Genomic DNA, 11,230 nt, shown 5'->3' with positions numbered 1-11,230 from the left:
ACTAACAAGTCACTTTCCTCCATGGACTAGAAATATAAAAAGATAAAAGTACTATAATGAATAAGTTATGAATGAATGAGAAGTAATACTTGTTGATTAAAAATAAATAAATTTAAATTAATACAACTTTATATGATATGTTGGATTTACTTTTAATAATAGAAATAATTTTATCTGATTATTTCAATAAATTCGCATTAGACATTTGAATCAATTTTTTAAAATAATGATTTGATTGGTTGAAAGATTCCTCTCTTTATCAATAATTATTTATATAGTTTCTTCATATGCCCATTAACAGATACTCACATTACTATGAATGATATGGATAAGTTCCAATTATATAAGCTTCGCGTATGCCTATTATTAAAAGAAGCGAGTCTCACCATGAAGGAGATCATGTAAAAAAATCTTTTTTTTTTTTTTTAAATGAAGAAATCTACTTTTTTACAAAGAATCTAGGCGTATGCCTTTCCTACTTATGCATGTAGTATTATTCTATTATTAGTAGTTTGTTAATTAATATATATATATATATATATATATATCGGAAAGTGAAAAAAAAAACTGCCTCAAAGACAAAAATAAAAACAAATCCCCAAATCTTCTTACAAAGTCTTTTTCTTTACAAGAAAAATCATCCTCACTTTTTGGTTAAAAAAATAGAAATTCCCCGGAGGATGAAGTTCAATCTTGCATCATTCCCTTCCATCAGCCGCAGCACGACACTACATATTTGGATTAGCGGTGCCACTACCCATCTCATATGGTAAGTGGTTTTTCTTTCATATTTTATATTGAGTAATGCTAGCTATAATTCTTATATGCACGGTACTACACCTACTGAGAGTGTGGCTTGAGAGAGTCTCCCGATACAGCCCTTTTTTCATATACTTAGAAATTAAAAAGATTCACAATATCATTAAAACAATGATTCATTATTACTAAATAAAAAAAAGAAAAAGAAAAAGAAGAAAGGCATTGAGAAAATGTCTCGGGACAACCTGTCAGTGGCCCAAGCATTTTCCTTCTAATTAAATAGATAAGTTCTTAATCTTTTGTTAAAAAAAAAAGCAATTCTCACTAAAAAAAAATATATATTTATTTATATATACTTTTTCAATGTGGAGTTTATTTTTTTTATAAAAATATTGTGTAAAATTTGTCTATTTAAAACTTGTATAAATCATTTCTCTTTTAAACTTTTGGCAATAGGAAATCAAGAGAGATGTGAGTTCTACATCAGCGAGTCCAAAACAACAAAATCAACACTATTATTTATTTATTTTTATTTATTTATACCTTGTGTTAAACGAAATGGGAGTGTCTGTAAGACATTTTCAATTTCACCTCTACTTTTGTATCAACTTTATTTTATTTATACAACTTAGTTATAAGGAGGGGGAAAAGAAAAAAGATAAAAAAAAAAAATAACACAAAGATACTTATGCTCGTGGACAAAGGAATCCTTGCATGCCATGATGATTAGAAGCGAGCACCAAATCAAGTTTAGAATATTAACACTACCCATACATGATTAGCTGCTGTTCCAACCTCTTTTCCAAAAGCTAGAGAATACATATTGATATTCCTATATACCCTTGTGAATTTACGAAATTGTCTATCAATTCAACTGAAAAAAAAAAAAGAAAAAAAAAAGAGCTCTCCGTAAGTCCACTTTGTGAAGTCCATCTCCCTAAAGACTAGAAAAATCACACCGTTGCTGCCCAGCTCTGTTCTTTCCAAGTTGTCCAAGAAGCCCCAGCAACCAGCTCCCCTCAGTTTGCAACCAGAATGAAAACCAAAGCTCCCCTCAATCCATCCGTTCCATCTATGCCCCACGCTGAAGTCCCTCTCCTAGTGTGTGTCTCTCACCCTTTCGTCCCTTCCTTTCCCAACCAAACGGAAAAAATCCCCCTTCTCTCCAAAGTCCCCCGGTCAAACGAAAAAAGTAAAAACAACATGTTCTCTCCTCCTGTGTAAGAGTCAATCCCAGGGCTCCAATTTTATTTTATTTTATTTTATTTTTTTTTCGAAAGTCCCTCATCCAAAAGCTCCTCTGCGCTTTTCCCGTTCTCGTGTAAGAGTCCCCAATCCACCTTCTGAAAAACCAACTCTCTGTAAATCACTCCCTTCCTTTCTACTGCCTTCCAGTCCCCCCAAGAGCTGCAGCTCTCTTTCCTAGTCACATCCCTCCCCAAAGCTCCAGGTGTGTTTTGTTTTTCCTACCTCTGGAAGGCACATGCAGAACACTCCCTTTTTGTGTGTAAAGCAACTCTCAAGAAATAACGCCTAAAAAAAATAGAAACCATAAAAATAATAGAGCAAAAATAAAAAATAAAAAAACAAGACTAGAATATTAAAAATGTGTTGTGCATGTGAAGAGTTATTACTCAATTAAATCATAGGTTATAAAATTAAAATAAATCATAATATTAATCAATTTAAATCACAACTTGGATTTATGCTTCTTAACTATTTCTCCATCTAAAAGCAATAATAATGTCAATAAAGTAATCAAAAATATATTGGTTCTAAATCTATAAAAATATGTAATATTGCATCTCAATCACACCCCTCAACTAGAGTTTTGCTAATCCTTGAAAAAAATAGTGAAAATTAATTAAGATGAACATTGCATAAAACTCGAAATCCAAATAAAAAGCAATCAAATATAATTCTGAATTCTCACAAAAGTGAATTCGTGACTACTCAACACCAAGAGTTGTATCCACAAGGATAGTCTCAACAATTGTTTTCATAGAATTGGGGCAAATTTCTTAGAACTTGGATGTGTGTGTGGCTAAACTTCTATATGTTCCTCATTAATAAGCATGATTTTTCAACCTTAAAATTAATCATTATTGATTCTAACTACCCCAAAACCTAAGGAACTAGTAGTTTTCACGCCAACTTTGTTTAAAGGATGAGTGTTCAACCCCCAAAGTTTGATAACTGTTTCTAGCACTTTATTTAGGAAAGCTAACCCGCTTTCATCATATTCTTCTCTTTTTTTTTTTGGTATTATTTTCTCGTTTTTGTTTTTTTTTTGTTTTTTTTTTAAATAAGGCTCAGTAGTCTTGCAATTTATTTCTCTTGTTTTAAATCAATGAACATTAATGAGGAACACTACAAGTGTAAGCATATGCAAAATATTTTTTCAAAACTTGCCCTTCATTCTATATAAATCATACTAATTCTCATCTCAATAAATATTGTATCCTGGTGTTTCAAGTCATACCTCAACAAAATATGATGGATCATAAGTCATGCTCTATGCTTAGGGTTGAAAATAGATCTTTACAAAATAATTTCACTCAATTACTCCACCAAAATGCTCAAATTTCACAAAAACACTAGAAAGAGTGTGTATTAATCATTTGTGTTTCAAAGCACATCGCAATTTCTTTTTTAATTTTTTTAACTAACACATTTTCAAAAAAAACCTCCCCCCAACTACATGTGACATTATCCTTAATGTTCAGAAAATGAATGTTCGATGAGATATGCTATAGAGGTATGAATTAAAATAAGATGAACACTACAAAACACATAGTGAAACAAAAATGATTAAACAAAGAGGAAAGAAGTTACCTGAGAATCTGAGATACTTTTTTTTTTTTTTTGAAGGGAAAACTCTTGGACCATTTCATTGAACTAACATGAAGATACATGACCGGTGTAAAACTGCAAGTGCACAGTATCGTAGTTTTATAGTAAAGTAATAAGAAGAGTATCATCCACAGGGATTGGTACCTTACATTTGCCAAATACCAAAATTATACTAAACTCGATTTTATCTAGAGGAATCACTAAGATTTTTGTAGTTGCAAATTAAACTAGATCAACTCAAAGAAAAATATGCAAAGGAAATAACACTGACGTTCGAAGATCAAATTAATGGGAAGAAAACTTCTAGGAAATCGATTTCACCTAATTCTTCATTATGCTTTTCTCATCCAGCTAACTTAATTTAAATCTCTTTTGTCTATTAGCAAATCTCTAAATCATCCAAAAGCCTATTTCGATAGTCAATTGGAATTGACTCTTGGTTATCAATTCACACAAGAATATGCAAATTCAATAATCAAGGACGCAATAAGACCAAAGATTTAATTACTACATAGGTTCATACAAGTCTTTCGATCTCTATACTTACCTATGCTGAAATATCCAAGATCTACCCTATGATTCCCTCTTTCGATAGCAAATCACAAGATTAATTATCATCTAATCAATGACCAGTTAATTAGAAGCAATAAACTCAGAATAAATCAGATAAACAAAGAGAGAATTGCATTAAATTAGCATAGACAAACAAGCATAGTTTGGAAATAGGTTACATCGTTTTCCTAGAATAAAGTAAATTTAGCTCATGCTAGAAATGGAATTCAACATAAACGAATTCACCATAATTGTTCTGAGAAGATTGGAAGAAAATAAACACTGAAAAATCCTCCTTGCAGCCGCAAATCGTCTTCAAAAGCTCAAGGGAACGATTCAACGCTTTTCTCCCGTTCGTGCTCGTGTATGATTCCAACGTACATGCAATAATTGGAAGTCCCTCTCCAAAACAGATGATTTGAATCCCTCTAGCTATGTTTTTCTGTCCCAAGAAGTGTTCTCCAGTCAAAAGTCGCGGCCCTAAAGTTAAAAATTGCTTTTATATGGTGTGACGGTGGAAAACCTAAAATCTGTCAAAATACGATGTTCGCTCAAGCGGGGTGTCGAGCGCACATCGAGCGTTCGACTCTGTTTGATTTCGCTCGAACATCCTATCGAGCGCACGTTGAGCGTTCGACTCTGCCTGATTTCGCTCGAGTGGCCAATGTCTCCGCTCGAGCGATCTTTGTTTTTCAGCAACCCACTCGAGCTCCCTGTCAAGCGGCAGTCAAGCGTTTGAATCTGCCTGAATTCGCTCGAGCGGCCAAAAGCCTCCGCTCGAGCGAACTTGTAAAATCTGCAATATGAAATTTTACAAGTCATCAATACACTGAGGAACATCCTCCACTGTTACAACTAAATCAGAAATGGAAAGAGAATCTTTTGCTAAAACATGGGCTAACACATTGCCATTTCTCCTAACATGAGAAATTTCCCATTTAGCAAACTGTTTCCGCAAGACTTTTATTTTAGACAAGAACATTAAAGCACTACTAAAGCCTTCCTTATCTTCACAAAGGGTATTTATCACCTGCAGAGAATCACCCTCTAAAATGACTTGTCTCAAGCCTAAATCCACCCCAAACTTGACAGTCTGAAGAGCCACATACAACTCAACAAGTAAAGGGTCTGGGAACATATGCTTGTTGTGTCTCATGTTTGCCATGACATGCCCCTTGCAGTGTCTTACAATCACTCCAACTCCTACTTGGCTTTTCTGCTTATTTATTGAACTGTCCCAGTTGATTTTATACCATCATGGTGGAGGATTAGTCCAGACAGCAGGAGACAGGCAGGTCTGAGTGGGGTTGGGGGTTATGTTGTTGTTCTCTCCTTGTAGCAGGGCCAATGTAGTATGAGCTTCTCTTATCACTGACTTGGGGTGCTTGAAATCATTATTGAAAATAAGGCAGTTTCTCCTCCACCAAATCTTCCTAGCCACTACAACAAACTCTTGAATTGAAAACTCATCCAACACGTGCAGGAGAGATTCAAAAAGATCCACAAACAAAGAGGGGGACAGACACCTTTTTTGTAGCTTCTTAGAGGCTAGACTCCAGACATCCCTAGCTGATACACAACTCCAAACTGCATGCACTACTGACTCTTCCTCCTGATGGCACACATGGCATAGTGGGTGGTCCACTACCCTTTTCTTCTGCAAATTGGTTTGAGTTGGGAGGGCCTCGAGGCATGCCCTCCACACAAACACCTTATCACCTGGTTGTACGCTTAGTTTTCATAGTTGCTTCCACACTTCTCTGAGGTTGTTGCTGCAAGAGGCTTGACCATTATCTTCTTGCTCTCGTGCCTTTTCCATGTGATAAGCACTCCTCACTGAAAACCTACCATCCTTTGTCCCTTGCCAGCTTACTCTATCCCTAGCATTCATTGAGCTTAGTGGGGTTTGCAGTATCAATTCTGCTTCCCTCTCCTCAAAAACCTCCCTCACAAGTGTTTCCTTCCACTGAGCTGAGGATTGTTCAATTAGTTTAGAGACCGTTGCCTTGCTATCAAGCTGTGCTACTGGACTTATGACCTTCCTAGGCACTGGATGGCCAAGCCACTTTTCCTGCCAGATTTGAACCTCTCTTCCATTGCCAATCCTCCAACAAGTTCCTGCTTTCACCACTTGTCTTGCTGCCATGAAGCTTCTCCATAGAAAAGATGGTTTTGACCCTAGTTTGGCTGACATGAATGAGCTATTTTGAAAGTACTTGGCCTTCAAAACTTTTGCTGCAATTGAGTCAGGCTCTTGTAGAATTCTCCAGCATTGTTTAGATAACATTGCCATATTAAAACACTCGAGGTCCCTAAAACCCATGCCCCCTTCAGATTTTTCTTTTCCCATATTTTTCCATGAAATCCAATGGATTTTGTGTTCCCTCTCCTTCTGGCCCCACCAAAAGTTATTGATGACACTATTGATGGAGTGCAACAAGGTCTTGGGCAATTTGAAAACACTCATTGTGTAGGTGGGAAAGGCTTGGACTACTGCTTTGATGAAGACTTCTTTCCCAGCTTGAGATAGACTTTTCACTTTGTATCCACTAACCTTCCTTCTGACTGCATCCAGAATATTTTTGAAGGAACTAGTTTTGCTTCTCCCCACAATGGATGGCAATCAGAGATACTTTTCATAGGTCACAGAGGACCTCATTCCTGCAACTGAGAGGATGTAGTGTTGGGTTAATCTGGAGGTGTTCTTGCTGAACATAATGGATGTCTTGTCCATATTTAGCCTTTGCCCTGAAGCTTCTTCATAGACTCTCAGTAGGTTAATCAACCTTCCCCACTCAAAAGCATTGGCCTTGCAAAATAAGAGACTATCATCAGCAAAGAAGAGATGAGATACTCCAAGTGGACCTCTTGCTATTGGTACTCCATGAACTGCACCAGTTGCCTTAGCTCTGCCAATGAGCTTACTAAGTGCTTCTGCACATAGGATAAAAAGGTATGGTGAGATGGGGTCACCTTGTCTAATCCCTCTTGAAGGGTGAAAGACTTCTTGTGGTACTCCATTGACCAAGATGGAATAAGAGACAGTTTCAATGCACTTCATTACTAGGTCCACCCATTGATGACAAAAAGCCCATCTTATGCATGATTTTCCTAAGGAATTCCCACTCAATTCTATCATATGCCTTGCTCATGTCGAGTTTTAAGGCCATATAACCCTCCCTTCCTGTCATCTTGGCCTTCATTGTGTGTAGAGCCTCAAAGGCAACAATTACATTATCTGTGATGAGTCTATTTGGTACAAAAGCTTATTGAGATGGGGATATTATGGAAGGGAGTATTTTCTTGAGTCTATTGGCTAGGATTTTGGAGATCAACTTGTATAAGACATTGCACAGTGAGATGGGTCTGAATTCAGAGACTTTGGTAGGACTTTTCTTCTTGGGAATAAGAGTAATGTAGGTACTGTTTATTTCAAATAGGCTACCATTTTCATTTAGGACATGCAGCACTGCAGTGCTGAGTTGTTCACCCACTAAGTTCCAGTGCTTTTGGTAAAATTTTGCAGGATACCCATCAGGGCCAGGAGAGCTAAGCCCTTCCATCTGAAAGAGAGCAACCTTCACCTCCTGCTGAGTATAAGGGCTCAGCAGCATTCTATTTTGCTCTTCTGTGATAGTGGCCTCCATTGGCTCTAGACAATCTGCAATATTCACAGGGTTAGAAGAGGAGACTAAATTTTAAAAGTATTCTTGGAATAGATTAGATATCCCTGCTGTTGATGTGATTTCTTGCCCACTGTCATCGATTAGCCTCTTGATTTGGTTTACTTTCTTTCTTTGTGTGGCACATTGATGAAAAAACTTTGTGTTTCTATCCCCTTCTTTCAGCCTTTTGTTTGGCCCTTTGTTTCCCCTTGATGTGATCTTCTTCAAGCAGCTTCTCTATTTTACTTTGCACTTGCTTTATATTTTCTGTTTGGTGGCCTTCATTATCCTTTTGTAGTTCAGACACCTGGTCCCAAAGTCTTTTTACCTCGACCCTGTAGTTTCCAGCATACTGCTTGTTCCACTTTACCAAGTCCAATCTGCATTGGTTCAGGCCTTCTATGACCTGGTGTAGCTTGTTATCAACACTTCTCGATGAACTCCATGCCTTCTCCAGGACTTCATAGAAATCTTCCCTCAAGGCCCAGCTGGCCTCATACCTAAAACGTCTGGCTTTTTTGGTTGAAATAACTTCAAATTGTTCCACAGAAACGAGGATGGGGCAATGGTCTAAACTTAAAATTGGGAGGTTGTAGACTTTAGAGAATGGGAATAGTTCAAACCATGCCATATTACACAGAGCTCTATCAATCCTTTTTTTGATAAAAGCTTGTCCTGACCTGCCATTGGTCCATGTAAACTTATTACCAACATACTCCATATCAAAAAGAGAGCATGACTCAATTGCTGTTCTGAAAGCTTCGACCTGGTTGAAAGGTCTTTGCCTACCCCCACTCTTGTCTCCTGAGCTAAGTACCTCATTAAAATCACCAACACATAGCCATCCCATCTCCATGGCAGGTTTGAGGGCTTGTAGAAGCTGCCAGCTCTCCCTTATCTTTGTTGTGTCAGGGTTTCCATATAAGCCTGTAATGGAAACCCTGTAAGAGTCCACTCTCTACTACCTGTGTGCCCACGGATTAGTAAGGATATATGGTGCTGAGAGTATGACAAAACCTCAGCAACCACATCCTCACTCCAGAAGAGGGCTAGACCTCCACTAAGTCCCTTACTTTCAATTATAAAACTGTTGGAAAAATGCAATTGTCTCTAGAGCCTTTCAACACTGTTTCTTCTGGCCTTTGTTTCCATCAAGAAAACAAAGGTTGGGAGCTTTGTTTGCACCAGTTGGTGCAAGTGTTGAACTGTCAGTGGGTTCCCAAGCCCACGACAGTTCCAGTTTAGGCACATCATAACTCTTAGTGGGGCTGTAAAATAGCCTCCACCATATCTGAGTGTTGTATTTCCATTGGAGCCTTCTCCTCTCCTCTTGCTCTCTTGGCTATGGACCTAGTTTGTCTTCCCTGGAACAATTTGATGGGCCTTTTCGTGTGGTTTGGGATGCCTGCTTGTATCTTTGATGGGCTTAACTTGAGGCTTACAAAACAATTATCTCGAGCTCTTCTTTTCCAGCTGGATTTTTTTGTAGTTTGTTCCAACTCCTCGATTTTTTCTATCAAAGTTAGGAGACACAAAAGCAAAAGAAAGAAGAAAAAACAAATAAATAAGGTATATATAATGAGAAATTAGAAATTAATTCTAATAAATAGGATCCTCCAAAGTAGTGGACTCAACCTTTGGAGTAAAATCACTCAAAAATAGTTTCAACCTCTGTCCATTGACTTTAAAAATATTACCATTATCTGGATTTTCTATCTCAATGGTCTCAAAAGGATAAACAGTTTTTACAACAAAGGGACGAGTCCATTGAGATCGATGATTGTCAGGAAACAAATGAAGTCTTGAATTATACAAAAACACTTTTTGGGAATCTCAAAAGACTTTCGAAATATATTTTTGTCGTGAAAAATCTTTTATTTTCTCCTTGTAAACACGAGAGTTTTCATAAACTTCATTCTTTATTTTCTCCAACTCATTAAGCTGAAACTTACGAAGAGAGCATGCGTTGTCTACATCAAAATTAAATTTCTTAATTGCCTAATAAGTTTTATGTTCCAATTCTACAGGCAAGTGACAAGCCTTTCTAAAAATGAGTCTATATGTGGACATACCAATCGAGGTTTTAAAGGCAGTACGGTATGTCCAAAGTGCATTGGTTAGTCGTAAAGACCAATCTTTGCGACTTGGATTAACTGTCTTTCCTAAAATATTTTTGATCTCCCGATTAGATACCTCAACTTGTCCACTTGTTTGTGGGTGATAAGGGGTAGCAACCTTATAAGTAATACCATATTTTCACATTAAGGTTTCAAAATGCTTATTGCAAAAGTGTTTATCCCCATTACTGATAATGGCTCGAGGTGTTCCAAACCTAAATAAAATTTTTTCTTTCAAAAATTTTAGCACAATTTTATGATCATTTTTCTTACATGGAATGACCTCGATCCATTTGGACAAATAATTAACAGCTACCAAAATATAAAGATTGCCAAAAGAGACTAGGAAGGGTCTCATAAAATGGATGTCCCAATAATCAAATATTTCAACAACCAAAATCAGATTTAATGGCATTATATTTTGGTGGGTAACCCCTCCCATTTTTGACAATGTTTACATGCTTTACAAAATTCATGGGTGTCTTTGAAAATGGTAGACCAATAGAAACCGTATTATAAAATTTTAAAATCTGTTTTCTTACCAGAAAATGGCCACCACATGCCCTAGAGTGACAAAAAGACATTACACTTTGAAATTTACTATCAGGCACACATCGTCTAATTATCTGATCTGGACAACATTTTAAAAGATATGGATCATCCCAAAAGAATTTTTTTATCTCTACAAAAAATTTCTTGTTGTCTTGTTGAGTCCAAGTATGAAGAATTTTACCTGTAATAAGAAAATTAGTAATGTCAACATACCAAGGCAATTGAGAGATACTAAAAAATTGCTCATTTGGGAATGTGTCTTTAATAGGAACTGTCTTCATGGAATCTGAAAGAACAAGTCTAGACAAATTGTCAGCAACAACATTCTCAATTCATTTTTTATGTTTAATTATTAAATCAAATTCTTACAACAAAAGATTCCATCTAAGCAACCTGGGCTTTGCATCTTTTTTAGCTAAAAGGTATTTTAAAGCAACATGATCAATAAAAATGATAATTTGGAACCCAATTAAATAAGAACGAAATTTTTCAAGTGCGAAAATTATTGCAAGTAGCTCTTTTTCAGTTGATGAATAATTCATTTGAGCACTATTTAAAGTTATACTTGTATAATAAATAATACAAGACTTTTTTTTCCTTATGTTTGCCCAACACAGCTCCAACAGCATAATCACTAACATCACACATAATTTCAAATGGTAAATTCCAATCAAGTGATTGCATAATTGGGTCTGAAATCAACATAGCTTTTACATAATTGGGTCTGAAATC

General features: G+C 36.4%; 1 protein-coding gene across 1 annotated transcript; it reads right to left on the bottom strand.

Annotated features, from left to right (window-relative positions):
- Positions 1-5,902: 5,902 nt before the first annotated feature.
- Positions 5,903-6,631, bottom strand: LOC122310159 (uncharacterized mitochondrial protein AtMg00310-like). The gene has a single exon (XM_043124038.1). It carries the CDS (start codon positions 6,629-6,631, stop codon positions 5,903-5,905), a length of 729 nt encoding a protein of 242 aa, XP_042979972.1.
- Positions 6,632-11,230: the final 4,599 nt, after the last annotated feature.

The sequence above is a fragment of the Carya illinoinensis genome, chromosome 5 (genome assembly GCF_018687715.1).
Source record: "Carya illinoinensis cultivar Pawnee chromosome 5, C.illinoinensisPawnee_v1, whole genome shotgun sequence".
Lineage (NCBI taxonomy): Eukaryota > Viridiplantae > Streptophyta > Magnoliopsida > Fagales > Juglandaceae > Carya > Carya illinoinensis.
The sequence above is the reverse complement of the archived record's forward strand: the minus strand, read 5'-3'. Positions and strand labels throughout refer to the sequence as shown.